General features: G+C 44.7%; 1 protein-coding gene across 2 annotated transcripts in view; it reads right to left on the minus strand.

Annotated features, from left to right (window-relative positions):
• The window catches only part of elavl2 (ELAV like neuron-specific RNA binding protein 2), a 134699-nt gene that overhangs the window by 66790 nt on the left and 52629 nt on the right, over window positions 1–15280 (minus strand). For both annotated transcript variants that reach the window (XM_063186713.1, XM_063186714.1), the window contains one exon: window positions 14311–14557. In XM_063186713.1, the coding sequence (XP_063042783.1) occupies window positions 14311–14557 (247 nt within the window). The remainder of the gene's footprint in view (window positions 1–14310; window positions 14558–15280) is intronic.

Raw genomic sequence — 15280 nt, forward strand, 5'->3', positions numbered from 1 at the left:
ACTCTAAAAGCTTGAGTCAGTCAAGGCAACTTCAGGCTGACTAAGAACAGCGCTAACCGAACCTCGAACTGACCGGCGTGTTCACGCCGCAGGTCTGAGCATACGAGAACCGGAAAGTTGATACGCAATACGAACCGGAGAATACTTGCTTTTTCTCTGTGAACCGTTACTACAACAACGGGGGCGTTAGCAGGTTCATCCGGGTAGCACAGTGACGTGCAGAAAAATCCAGAGCCCGGTATGAATGCGGGTATTTTGCAGGTAAGAACTTTAGTTCTGGTCGGCCTGAACACAGTATGTGCACGCAAACACACTTAGAGTCGGGAAAATAATCGTTCTAAGAGGTGCCTGTCTGCTCACTTCAAGTGACTAGTTTTTTGTTTCTTGATATGACCCATTGTAACTTCGGACACCCACAACAGGTCGCTAGCTAGCGAACTGTAAATATTGTGTTTGCATTTCTAGCTAACGTATTGTGCTAGCTGGCACCACTCTTGTCGGCCTGACATCAGTATCAGTCACCATACTGGGGTGAGTTTCTCAAAAGAGAAGTTGTTAGCCTGTTAGCAACTTCGTTAGTTGCCAATGGGAAAATGCATTGAAAACAGCAAAGTAGCTAATGTAGTTAGCAACTTTGGTCTTGAGAAATTCACCCCTGAGGAGTCAGAAGGATCTGATCCTCTCTTTGTGTTTTATTTAGGAGAGACACAGAGCTAGAGGAGAAGTCAAACATGCCATCTTCATAACACTGATCTTTATAAAAAATAAAAAATAAACAATTAAAAAAAAATTATATATATTTTTTTTTTTTAATTTTTGTCCCAAACGGTTCTTTGAAAGGAACAAGCCACAATGATCCGGAGCACGTCGAAGAGCCATAACTCCCATCTCTAGGGAGAGACCCAGAACAGTTGGCGACCTCCTCAGCCCTGCGCACCTTGCTGCAATGCCAGCAGTCCAGTAACTTAAGCTACTCTACCTGGCAGCCAGGTAGTGCCTAAGGCAGGTAGGAAGGCAGGCAGGGATGCTGCCAGAGAGGGGGACAAAAGGGGTCAGTTGTCCCGGACCCAGGGAGAGAGGGAGGGGGCCCAGAATTGGGTTCTCATAGAATTGCATGCATTGTGAGGGGGGCCCTTTCAGATTATTTTGTCCCGGGCCCAGTCAAAGCTGTCAGTGGCCCTGAAGCCAGGTAACTTACTGGTACTGGTACTGTGCACCGTCTCATCTAGGGATGGGATGTCTGTATCGGTGTATCTGTATCAGGTTCAGATATCAACATAATTCCGAGATCGGATCGGAATTTTCCCAAAGTATCGGAATTTTCCCAGTACTGACATTGAGCCAGGTTTAATGTTAATTTGGAATCATAACACTTGCACATTAGTTTTCAGGATAGGATTGTTACTTTTTTAGGTTTTAGGTTTTCTGCTCTTCTGACCAAATAGTCTACTTGGGTCTACTTCAAATTGAAACCCATGCATATATGTGGTTTTGGTATAGGGTCAGAGTAGTATCGGTATCGGCAGAAATCCAAATTTAGATATCAGGATCGGAAGTGAAAAATGGGTATCGGTTAGGGCTGTAACGATATTGTATCGAACCGAGAAATCGTGATACACAGAGTCACGATACTGTATCGTGATACAAGGAGGCAGTATCGTGATACGCCCTTTCAAAGTTTTATTACCCATTTAGTCCAGAAAACCTTCTGATTTGATGTGATACTGTTTCCAAACCTCAGTGGAGATACATTTCAGAAATCGTGGGGTGTATCGAACAGTAGGTCAAAAATCGTGATACGAACCGAAAAGTGTGTTGAGTGTATCGTTACAGCCCTATTATCGGTGCATCCCTAGTCTCATCTCGACAGGAAGCTAAGATGCAGGCAGACAGGAAGCACTGGAGACTCTGACAGGTAGGTGCAGCAGCAACTCTCCCCAAATCCCAAAATTCTCTGGTTTAGAAGAAGATGTGTGCAAGATGACGGGCTTATGTGTGCCAGCACACGTAGTGCGACGCAATGCCATCAAGGAGGGTTGAGCTGAAAGAAGCTTTTGGGATGGGACGGCTCAGGTGTGTGTGTGTGTGTGTGTGTGTGTGTGTGTGTGTGTGTGTGTGTATGTGTGTGTGTGTGTGTGTGTGTGTGTGTGTGTGTGTGTGTGTGTGTGTGTGTGTGTGTGTGTGTGTGTGTGTGTGTGTGTGTGTGTGTGTGTGTGTGTGTTCATGCTTCCTCTGGTCTACTTTAATTTCACAAGATCTGACAGACACGCGCGCATGCACCATGGTGAAGTGATTCTCCACTGAACGCACAGCACACACACCGCATAGTGCGCACACACACACACGCGCACAAACACACACGCGCACAAACACACACGCGCGCACAAGCACGCGCACGCACGCACGCACACACACCCACACACACGCACGCGAGGGGTAGAGAAAGTAAAAAAAAATGAGAAAAATAGAAAAGAAAAAGGGAATCAAAAGTAAAGAAGCAGCCATCCACCAGCCCAACTGAGTTGTGTGTGTGCGCCCGTGCGTCATGCCGTGTGTGTGTCAGTGGGCTATGCTTGTGTGTGTGTGTGTGTGTGTGTGTGTGTGTGTGTGTGTGTGTGTGTGTGTGTGTGTGTGTCTGTGTCTGTGTGTGTGTGTTGCTGTGCTGTGTGTTTGAGTTGAGTATCACTTCACTGCTTCAGGGCTAATTGCAACAGAGCCACAGAGGTAGGCTAGCTAGCCATTTACACAGCCTTGAGGATCCATATGGCCATCTGCTTGCATTAGTCAAGCGAAAAACACTCAAAACTCTTGAGTCCTAGAGTTTCTAGCTTTTCTTTCTATTCATCTTTCCTTTTTTTAAATACATTTTTTGTTTTACTTTGTCATAACAAGCATCCAGTCTGGACAATCCACAGAACAAACTGGAAAACAACAACAGTTTCTTTCTTTCTCCACATCAAGACATTTATCTCTCCACCCATTCCACCCCACGGACATGTGTGCCCCCCAACCCCCCCCCCCCCCCCCCCCCCCCCCCCCTCCCCCCACACCCTCACCCCCACCCAGTTAGCCAAAAGATCCACACACATCCCATCCATGCATAGAGCCCCCCCCCCCCCCCCCCCCACCCGCCAAACACATACCCAAAGATACCCATAACTATCCATCTTTCCATCAGCCTTACCGCACCAACTTCATCGGGGGACAAAAAAAAAAGATACTGATTAGCCTCACAGCACTGGCTTTGTGAAACTACTGAGACCAACACAAAATAAAATGTGTGACACGATTCAGGCTTGAGTTTCAATGCATTGTGTCTTTGAGCTTTCACCATTCCAAGTTTTTGGGATGCTGGCACTTGTCCTCATGGCTATGGCATGTTCAAATATGGCTCAAACTGGGAACACTGATGATGGTCTAGACCTGAAACGTTTGTCCCTTGTCTGTTGGTTTTATTTACTTTAATCGGCTTTGTTTAATACAGTTTTTGATTTTGCATTCAGCTACAGTGTGCGACTCCTTTCTTCCTTTTCAATGGTGGAAGCCACATTTAACAATATCAATTCTGCTGTGAAATGCTACCAGTCTAATCATTTTCCTTTTAACCATTTTTTTCATTCATTTTTTTTTTCTAATCAATGGACGAAGATATCATTCTCTAAGCAAATGTCTGTGATTAATACAAGGGAGAACGCAAAAAGAGACTGCAAGCTTGAAAATGTTTTAACGCTTCCTATAAGACCATGTGTTAGCAAATGTTAAAATGCTTCAGGTAAATCAAAAGGTCTTCAGTCATCTGATATCCTCACAAAACCCCACACAACTGCATAAAAAAGTGTGTGTGTGTGTGTGTGTGTGTGTGTGTACGTAGGCTACACATTCACATGATGCCTCTAGTTTATTTCTGTGTGCATTTGAAAATGTTGGCTGTGTGTGTGTGTTTGTCCTCTCCATTGTCTGTCCTGTCCCTCTGTCTGGTAGGTGTGCCAGCCGGCCTGCATTTTCTCATCATCTGAACGCACACACACAGACACACGCAGGCACACACAGGCGCACACAAACACAGGCACACACAGGCGCACACAAACACAGGCACACATACACACACAGACACACACCTTCAAGCGGTTCTTGGACTTGTATGGATATGAGGGTGGTGGGTGGACAGACAGCGACACCGTCACGGCAACCAGCAGGACACGAGGAGGAAATGAGCAGTAATTAACAGCATGGCTGAATAAACTGTTTACTGTACACAGCATCCTTAATTGCCCCCTTCCTCTCTCCTTCGCCTTCTCCTCATATAACAGTGATTAAGACTAGGGCTGCGAATCGATGCAAATTTCCTGGATCGATTCGATTTCGATCAAGAAGGCTATGATCCGATTCGACCCACGATCCGATTCGATATCGATCTTTTGTATTGCTGGGCTGTCACATTTATGCCTAGAATTCTAAGACCGGTTGTAAAAACCTAAAATATCTCAGCCTTTGATGCCCACACAAAAATGAAATACCTTGGTATGTGAGAAATAAGTGGGAAACTGTGGAAGAGAGCTAGAAAATGTGGTTGTGGATCTATCTTTTGCAGATTATTATAGGCGCTATTTTCTCAAAGTTGTGAATCGATATCGCCCTTTTCGAACGTGAATCGATATTGGATCGCGATTCGATCTTTTGAACCCAGCCCTAATTAAGACGTCTAGATAAACTACAAGTAAATGTGTTGGCTGGAAGAGGACTAAATAGGATGATGTGATATGATAAAGGAATATCCTTTTTCCCCCCTCTTTGGTTGCCCTGTGGTTAGGGATGCATTGATACTGGTATCGGCAAAGAAACGACAGAAGAACAATCTCTAGGGGGGAAATGCATTGGCCACGGTGTAGTACGGGGGCGTTGCCTGAGGACACGAGTGGATGGAAAATTAACTCCCTTGCGCATGGTCATTGGTCAATGGGTGCGATGGATACAATCTCCGTACTCCCTTGCGCAAGGTCAGTGGGGGCGACACCATGATGGATAATTTGTGGCCAAATTAACTGCAGCTGTTGGTCAGTAGTAATTGCTGGGGGTAATTAAGGACAGTTGACAAACATTCACGCTGTCCTATGACCTGTTCCACACTCCGACCCTCTTCCCTGATGCATCCAATACTGACCGTAGAAGAAGAATAAAAGTTCCGTACTCCCCTCGCCATCATTTCGTACTACGCTGTTATGACGTCAGTAACGACTCTCCTTGGTATCGGTATCGGCCCCGATACTTGCACATTGTACTCACACTCGTACTCGTCAAACACTTGCCGATACCAGGCACCGATACCAAATATTACAGGTGGAAAAAAAACAAGACTGTGCTAACGGCACCATTGAGAAGAAGGCCAACAACAGAGATGAGAAGAGATCCTTTGTCCTTGCCCTATGCGCCACTAGGCTAGGACCAAGAAGTGTCTGTAGTATTATTATATCCTCGATTGTAAGTCGCTTTGTTTAAAAAGTGTCTGCCAAATGCAATGTAATGTATTGTAAAAAACAGCTGCAGAGGATGCTGATCAACATGGGATGCCAAAAAGGAAGAAAGGAGTCGCACACAAGAATAAAGTAAATAAAACCGACTGACAAGGGACAAACATTTCGTGTCTAGCCCATCATCAGTGTTCCCAGTATAGGAACACTGATGATGGGCTAGACCCGAAACGTTTGTCCCTTGTCTGTCAGTTTTATTTACTTTTTTCAGCTTTGTTTAAAGGGACACTGTGTGAGATTTGTAGTTGTTTATTTCCAGAATTCATGCTACCCATTCACTAATGTTAGCTTTTTCATGAATACTTACCACCAACATCAAATTCTAAGTATTCATTATGACTGTAAAAAATTCACTTTTTATACATGAAAAGGGGGATCTTCTCCATGGTCCGCCATTTTGAATGTCCAGAAATAGCCATTTTTAGCAGCAAAATGACAGTAATAAACAAATATTTTCTAGTATGGTTCAATTACTTAGTAAACTTTCACGTAAAGATCAAATTTGGCAATAGGCAGCCCAGTTTCAATAGGCAGCATAGTTGCAGTACTTGTTTTGACCTTTTCCTGCACAGTGTCCCTTTAACACAGTTTTTGATTTAGCATTCAGCTCGTGTGTGCGACTCCTTTCTTCCTTTACGCCATACTGTTCTTGGAATCACGCACCGAGCGAAACACTCAGAAAAAGACAGCAAAAGAGTTGGTAGAGCGCTACTAGTGTCCCTCAAAACCAACTGATGCTCTTAGAAGGGGTTCAATGTTCAAAAAAGTCAGAAGGAAAAAATCCTTGGTCCAGACACTTCAGTTGGTTAGTGTAGTAAAAAACAAACTTTATTTAAGGGGCAAATGCATTAAAACACACCAACGCGTTTCGGCGCTATGGCCTCAGAAAATGGGGCGGACGCCACCCCACCATTGCTGTTCAATATGGAATGCCAAAATGAAAAAAACATAGTAGTTCTACTCCTCCATCCCACAGTTAGAGGCGGCATTGTGTTGCCTTAAAAATACAATTTCGAGCACAATGGCATACAAGTGCAACTAAACTCTTTGGCATTCCATACCGCTGAATGTTTTAGCAATGACTTAGCCTCTTAGTTTGTAGGCCTTGGCTGAAGCTTGGAATGTTAAGTTGCCTTCAGCTAACGGTTTTGCTCAACGCTTGCTAGAGAAGTGTTGCGCGTGTGGAGAATAATGTTTCAGCAGCTTAAAGGTATAAATGGATCCAGAAGATATTTAACAATTAAATGAATGCCGTAATTTAGCCGATCTGGTGTGATGCTGTAGGCAAAGCCGCCTCATAATGGTATTATCATAGGACGTGTGTGTGTGTGTGTGTGTGTGTGTGTGTGTGTGTGTGTGTGTGTGTGTGTGTGTCTGTGTGTGTGTCTGTCTGTCTGTGTGTGTGTGTCTGTGTGTGTGTGTCTGTGTGTCTGTGTGTGTCTGTGTGTGTGTCTGTGTGTGTGTGTGTGTGTGTGTCTGTGTGTCTGTGTCTGTGTGTCTGTGTCTGTGTGTCTGTGTGTCTGTGTCTGTGTCTGTGTCTGTGTCTCTCTGTGTGTCTGTGTGTGTGTGTCTGTGTGTGTGTGTGTGTGTGTGTGTCTGTGTGTGTGTCTGTGTGTGTGTCTGTGTGTGTGTCTGTGTGTGTGTCTGTGTGTGTGTCTGTGTGTGTGTCTGTGTGTGTGTCTGTGTGTGTGTCTGTGTGTGTGTCTGTGTGTGTGTCTGTGTGTGTGTCTGTGTCTGTGTGTGTCTGTGTGTGTGTCTGTCTGTCTGTCTGTCTGTCTGTCTGTCTGTCTGTCTGTGTGTCTTTGTGGGTTCTCTCTTGCGAGTGGTGTGTGTGTGTGGGTTCTCTCTTGCGAGTGGTGTGTGTGTGTATATATATGTGTGTGTGTGTGTGTGTCTTTGTGGGTTCTCTCTTGCGAGTGGTGTGTGTGTGTGTGTGTGTGTGTGTGTGTGTGTGTGTGTGTGTGTGTGTGTGTGTGTGGGGGTTCTCTCTTGCGAGTGGTGTGCATGCGTGTGTGTTTGGTTTGTTCTTGGGAGTGGTGAACGCATTTATGAGCGTGTATGTGTGTGCGTATTATAGTGTGCGTCAGTGTGTGTGTGTGTGTGTGTGTGTGTGTGTGTGTGTGTGTGTGTGTGTGTGTGTGTGTGTGTGTGTGTGAGAGAGAGTGTGTGTGTGTGTGTGTGTGTGTGCGTGTGTGAGTGAGTGATAGAGATAGAGCTAGAGCTAGAGCTAGAGATAGAGCTAGAGATAGAGAGAGAGAGAGAGAGAGAGAGAGAGAGAGAGTGAGAGTGAGAGTGAGAGTGAGTGTGTATTATAGTGTGTGTCATTGTGTGCGTGTGGCATGGTCCAGGCAAACAGGCATATAATAAGTGCATTTTACTATGCCATCTACCCAGAGCAACGCAGTGCTGTGCTGTGCTGACCCTCACGCCTGGCTGCCTATGATCTTGAGATGAGGCCTGCGCTTTAATTGGGGCTAAGAGCACCAAGAGGAAGAAGAAAAAATGGAGAAAAAAAAAGGGAAAAAAGAAAGAAAAAAAGACTTAAACATAGTGCATGACACTCAAGATCAAAGCTTGCCTTCTAGGAAGCCGGGTCCATAGCTGAGGAGAGCGAGCGAGCGAAGGAGAAGAGGGAAAAGGGGGGAAAAGAGAGAAATAAAGAAATAAAAAAAAAGATAAATAATTTATGTAACAACGACGTTAAGCCAGGGCTAGCTATGACCACATTTGCCCGCACACAGGGACCTTGAGTAAATCAGACCACCACACACACACACACACACACACGCACACGCGCACACACACACACACACACACACACACACACACACACACACACACACACACACACACACACACACACGCACACGCGCACACACACACACACACACCCACACCCACCCACACACACCCGTCATGGCATCGTCACTGCTGGCAAAGTTGTAATACACACATTCACACGCACACACACAGCTAGGTCCTGCGGAGAGAGATTTAATTGGGGTTGAACATCACAGCAGGGTGTGTGTGTGTGTGTGTGTGTGTGTGTGTGTGTGTGTGTGTGTGTGTGTGTGTGTGTGTGTGTGTGTGTGTGTGTATGTGTGTGTGTGTGTGTGTGTTTGTTCAGTCCCGTCCCCAGTAGCCACTAGGGAACGGCCACCTCTCCTCAGGACCAATTTATGTCCCCCTGGTCACCCAGTGGTTGTGCTGTGCTGCGCTGCTTGCAGAGCTGTTCGACCTACCATAGGAGAGGGGCAACGCAAGCCAACTAAAAACTAAACTGGGTTAATATGAACCATTTTAACACCAAACAGAGAGGGGGGAGTATGTGGTTAGTACTCTCTGCTCCAGGCTGTAGATAACTTACCACTCCCTGGTACTGGGGTGACTAAAAGGGCAACACCTAAAAATTGTTTTGGGTAAAAAAAAAAAAATGGTTCATATTCACCCAGTTTAGAGAAGGGGAAAATGGGGAAAAAATTGAACAGGAACTTGCCTCGGACTTGTAGTCTCTCGACAAACTACGCTGCAAACTGAAGAAACCTCTACTTGATACAAGGTGACGAAAAGAAAAGTTAACCACCCAAAACTGTTTGGGGTTTGATAAGGTTTATATCGACCCACTTTGGGAAAAGGGGAAGAAAACAGTATAGTAGAACCTGTGGTCTCTATTCTGTAAATGAAGTGTGCGGTACAGAAACCACTCCCTGAATACAAGATGAGGAAAAACAAGCCACTGAACGCGTTTCAGTTTATTTTACTGTTTGTTTAATTCAATCCCAAATGTTTTTAGGGGCTTGTTTCTTACTTTGTAAACTTTTTGTTAATGTGAGAAACAAGCCACTAAAAAACATTTGGGGTTGAATTTATGTCAACTGTTTGCTAATGTGAGAAACACTTGGGCCTAAGTTACCTCACGTTGAAACCCATATATGTGGTTCTGGTATCGAACTGGAGTAGTATCACGATCCGAACATGATATCTAAACTTGGATATCTGCCAATACTAATTGAAAAAATGTCGGTGCATCGGTGCATCCCTTGATGAGCAAGTGATATGTTGAGTTTGGCGCCCCCTGCAAACCGCACACACAGACTCTCTTGGCAGACAAACACACAGACAAGCACAGAGACAGAGACAAGAGAGAGACAGAGAGAGACTATTTCTCAAAGTGAAGTGTCCTAGCTTTGCTGGGAGGAGTAACGCCCATTTTTTTGCGGATTTCACCCAAGAGTATCCAATAACTAGTTCTAAGTGTATCTACTAATTGGATACACCTCTTTGGTGAAATCCACGAAAAATGGACGTTACTCGTTCTAGCAAGGCTAGGACACTTCACTTTCAGAAATTCCCTCCATCATTGAAACTCCCATGGTCATTGTGACACAGCACTCCACAGCACGCACACGCGCAGGCACGCACGCACGCGCGCGCACACACACACACACACACACACACACGGACCCACTGCACACTACAAAATTGCATTTATGCCTCACCCGTGCAAGGGGGCAGCGCCCAATTGGCGCCCCTAGGGAGCAGTGCGGCGGCATATAAAGTCACAGCTGACTCTTCCACAGAAGTTAAACGTCTCCGTCATTGAAACAGGGTTCCCACTCTAATCCAGATATAAAATCCCATGATTTTCCATGACTTTCCAGACCCAAAAAAATGAATTTCCATGCCCACTTCCATAAAAAGAAATGCAGTAAAAAAAAAATGAGAAAAATGATCTACACCCCTAGAGCCAACGCCGAGCCACTGCCAGGTTAAGGTGGGCTCATTGCATTCTAGAATGTTGCACATAACCGCTCAAAACCAAACCATGTGAAAGCACTGTAGTATATAATAAGCTTAACTAGTAAGAAACAATGTTAAACACGAAACAAAAAGGTTTTTGCTTCTACAAAACTTTCCATGACTGGAAAAAAATCCATGATATTCCAGAAATTCCATGACCAGTGGGAACCCTGTTGAAACACCTGTGCCAACCCCCATCAGGGGCCAGGTAAAAGTGAAAAGTGAAAGCCCAACTGGGAAACTCCAACTCCCATGGTCATTGTGACACAGCACTCCACAGCACACACACACGGACACACTGCACACAACAAAATTGCATTTATGCCTCACCCGTGCAAGGGGGCAGCGCCCAATTGGCGCCCCTAGGGAGCAGTGCGGCGGGACGGTATCATGCTCAGGGTACCTCAGTCATGGAGGATGGGGAGAGCACTGGTTAATTGAACTCGTTAAAAGGGGGTATGCCACTATTTTGGGGCTTAATACAGCATGTCGCTAAGCTAGTGAAAGTCAATGCATCAGTGTAGCATGCTACATGCTACAGTGAAGCATTGACTTTCACTAGCTTAGCTACATACTCTCTCTTTTAACTTGTCTTAAAGCAAGATAACGGCTTACATGAAAAATAAGACACTTTACCACCTTTATAAACCCTGGTCAACGATTTTAACTGTATTAAGCCCCAAAATAGTGGCATACCCCTTTAAACTGGTTAAAAAGCACCCCAGCCAACACAACATGTGGGGTTGAGACAGTTCATAACAACCCACTTTAAAATCAGGGGGAGCACTAGTTGTGGTTTTCTACTCTCCTTGTACCAGTATGCCGCTTCTGTGCATTGAAGAGATACAAAAAAAGTGACCCACCTGGAAATGTTTGGGGTTGAAACAGTTCATACTAACCCACTTCGGAGGAAAGGAAAGGAGGAAAAAGGGGAAAAGTAGGAAAGTAGAACTTGTGTTTCCCACATAGAAAACTGATTGACCTTAAAAATCCCACACTTGAAGAGAGGCCAGCCAGCCCACGAGACGACGCGAGGCAACGCTTTATGACAAACGGCAGCAACACAAAACAACCCAGCTCAGTCCAAAACAACCCAGCTCAACTCAGTCCTTGGCCTTTCCCTCCCTGACGCATGAGAACTGAAGGCTTGCAATGTTACGCAACGGCCCATTTTTTTCCATCTCAGTGGTGCTCCCTTTTTCTTCAGTGAACAATTCTTGAAGATACGACGTTACAATGTAATCAAAGAGAGAGGGCCTGTGCCTTTCAAGGTGGATTTTTGTTGTGCGTGTGTGGTGGTGCGTTGGCTTTGGATATAGAGCAATTCAAAATCAGAAGGTCTAAAGCTTGAATTAAAAGTGGGCTTTTAACGGGCTCACATATGCCGTGCAATTTACAAAAGTTCAAATGTTTTGCACTGATGATGGGGTCACCCGAAACCAGAAGAAAACATTCACAATGATTTAAAAACCATTACGGTACAAAAAAACAAAACAGAGCATGCATGAATGCAAAACCAAGTCCTGCACACTGTCACTAATGAGTGACCTTTTGTACACTTGAACACCAGAGCATTTCATACACTAAATTTTATATAGACATTTTTTTCTTTTTAACAAAATAGCCATTCCCAGTCTTTCCATCTTACACCAACCAATGATATTGAAGTGTCTGGAACCATCAGACACATATAAAGATTCCCCATCATCCGGTACATGCGATATATGCACAAACCAACATTTCGTAAACTAAATTTATAGCCAAACTTATCATTAAAAGGCATCCACCTTTACAACAAACACCTCCTACCTTCACCCCCTGTACCAATACCTGCCACCTTGAAAAGATGAAGATTTTGTAATGCAAAAACACAACTTATCGGCCAACAATTTCTGTAAAGCAACTTCATACATTCACAATCACAATTTATTTTTGCTGCACACTGCCACCGCACAGGAAGTCAGCATCGAAAACACAGAAAGTGCAGTAAAGGTATCATTTATAAATCATTTTAATTAATATTTCTTTCTATGTTGTATGTCTTTGTAATGTAACTTAGTGGTTCTGTGTCAGTCTCTAGCAAAAAGAAAGCCACAGTTTAAAATTATTTGAATACACCTGAATCATGTCACCATTCCACTTCATGTACCCCTGCTTGTCACAAGTCTGAATTCCCTGGCTCTGGGTAGAGCGAGACGCCTCATGATATAACCTTTAGGCACACATCAACCTATTCCTTAATTTCTCGACATTTTGTTTCAATCAAACACTTTTTAGAGGGGGGGATATTTCAGGCATAACTGAGACCTGTGAGCTTATCTGGAACGAGTTTGCAGGACTCCATTTGTTATATCTGATATTGCAACGTTTGTCGATTTTAGAAGGGGGCATCAGAGAGGTTCTATGGATATGACGAGAGGGCAACTTTTCCGGGTGGTACTGCACTCTAGGGGCGCTGTTGAACGAGCGCGTAGTCATTCAGCATGAATGTGCTGCGCTCATAGAGGTAGAAAATAACACTAGAGGTGACCCCGCCCCCCTTCTGACGGCAATCTGTGGCGGCCATTATCTGTAGGTAGGTCTGATAAATGGAATGAATGGAGAAGGAGGCTCACCGCTGTCAAAAAATGGCTTAATAATGTGAAAATGTCCATCAACACACTCTACAAGGACAGTAGTTGAAGTGTGTTGCTAAATATGGACAGAATTAATATAATTCGATTTTTAGATGTTTTTTATCGACTCATATGATTTAAGTAGATATTTATCCTGACATTTCAAATCTGGTCTTTGATTAATGGGTTACTTCATATACACACAGTTTTAGTCCATTTTTTAACAGAGGTGGGCGTGTTCTCCATTGACTTGAATTGACTGAAGGTGCCTACACTACCTACAGACAATGGGAGGCGCCATGTGCCACTTCCCAGTGCTGTCATGAATTGCCATGTCCTCTCTAGTGTTATTTCCTACCTCTATGGCTGCGCTTGCTGGACAGCGCCCTTAGGTGAATAGCAGGCATGGGCTGCGATCGGACAACAGTGCCCCTAGGTGAACTGCAGGCATTGGTCGAATAGCAATGGGGCGGCTGTTTGTAGACCGGCTGTGGGGGCATCTTCACCGAGCTGCAATCTTACAACAAACCGAGTCCTGCAAACCCGTACAGTATATCTGATATTGCACTACTTTTAATGTAATGTAATGCAATGCAACTGACCTCTGATCTTATCCTGTACACGTTTTCAGGACTCAATTTGTTGTATCTGATATTTGTCGATTTTGTGTTTAACACTTTTAGAAGGGGGCATCAGAAGGGTTCTATGGATATGACAAAAGGGCGACCTTACCGACTTTTCCAGTGGTACTGCACTCTAGGACTTTTGCTGTATCTGATATTGCACTATTTGTAATGTAATGCAATGCAATGCAACCAGGGCTCTAAATTAGCACTAGCCAACCGGCCAAATGTTCGTGACATTTCAGTTCGTCTGGTAGAAAAGACTTATTTACTAGCCACCTTAACCCTTTAGTGAGTGTGTGTTTGGCTAGTAAGAGCAACATCTACTGGCCATTTTGGCCTGTGATGAAAAAAAAGTTAATTTAGAGCCCTGTATGCAACGCAACTGACCTGTGATCTTCTCCCGTACACGTTTGCAGGACTCGATTTGTTGCATCTGACATTGCACTTTTTGTAATCTAATGCAATGCAACTGACCTTGGTCCATGGCTGAAGTCGTCAGCTAAGTTTAATGTGATGCAAACTAACTGACCTGTGATCCTTATCCCGTACGAGTTTGCAGGACTCAATTTGTTGCATCTTTTGTAATCGAAAGATGAACGAATGGATGTAGGGGACATTTTTCAGGCATTTAAACTGACTGACCTGTGATCTTATCCCGTACGAGTTTGCAGGACTATTTGTTGCATCTGATATTGTGTACTGCTATGTAATGTTATGTAATGCAATGTAATGCATCTTCACCTGTGATCTTGTCCCGTACGAGTTTGCAGGACTCGATCTCCCCGATGCTGCCGAAGAGGCTCTTGAGCTCCTCCTGGGTCATGTTCTGGGGCAGGTAGTTGACGATCAGGTTGGTCTTGCTGTCCTCTATGCTGCCCGACTCCACGGGAGAGGAGCAGCTGTTGGAGATGGTAGCGGGGCCGTTGCTCGTGCTGCCGCAGCCCGTCGGCCCGTTGGAAAGCTGGGCTTCCATCGCCGCTATCACCTGCTGTCCAGGTAACAGCCAGCAGCAGCAGAGCGAACGGAGACAAGTGTGGAGGGAGAGAGAGAGAGAGAGGTGGAGATGACAAGAGAGACAGAAAGAGAGAGAGAGAGAGGTAGAGAGAAAGAGATGTAGAAAGAAAGAGAGAGAGAGAGAGAGAGAGAGAGGTGGAGATAATGAGAGAGAAAGACACAGAGAGAGAGATGTAGAGAGAGAGAGAGAGAGAGAGAGAGAGAGAGAGAGAGAGGTGGAGATAACGAGAGAGAAAGACACAGAGAGACGTAGAAAGGAGAGAGAGATGTAGAGAGAGAGAGAGATGTAGAGAGAGAGAGATGTAGAGAGAGAGAGAGAGAGAGAGAGAGATATGTAGAGAGAGAGAGAGAGAGAGAGAGAGAGATGTAGAAAGAAAGAGATGTAGACAGAGAGAGAGAGAAATAAGTGCATGGCATTGTTGGTTTGTTACACAACTCAAACAAAGTTCCCTGGTGGCAATAGGGGTGAGGAAAAACTTAATTTGATTGAAGGTTTTTAGGGGGGAGGACTCAGTGTACACTGAGGGGGAAAAAAACATGCAATTAGGAAGACACCTCATGCTGAGACCAACGACCACACCTAGTGGACCTAGCAGGGCTGGGCTGCATTTCTCAAAAGAGAAGTTGTTAGCCTGTTAGCAACTTTGGAAGTTGCCAATGGGAAAATGCATTGAAAACAACAAAGTAGCTGATGTAG

The sequence above is a fragment of the Engraulis encrasicolus genome, chromosome 21, assembly GCF_034702125.1.
Source record: "Engraulis encrasicolus isolate BLACKSEA-1 chromosome 21, IST_EnEncr_1.0, whole genome shotgun sequence".
NCBI classification, from domain to species: domain Eukaryota; kingdom Metazoa; phylum Chordata; class Actinopteri; order Clupeiformes; family Engraulidae; genus Engraulis; species Engraulis encrasicolus.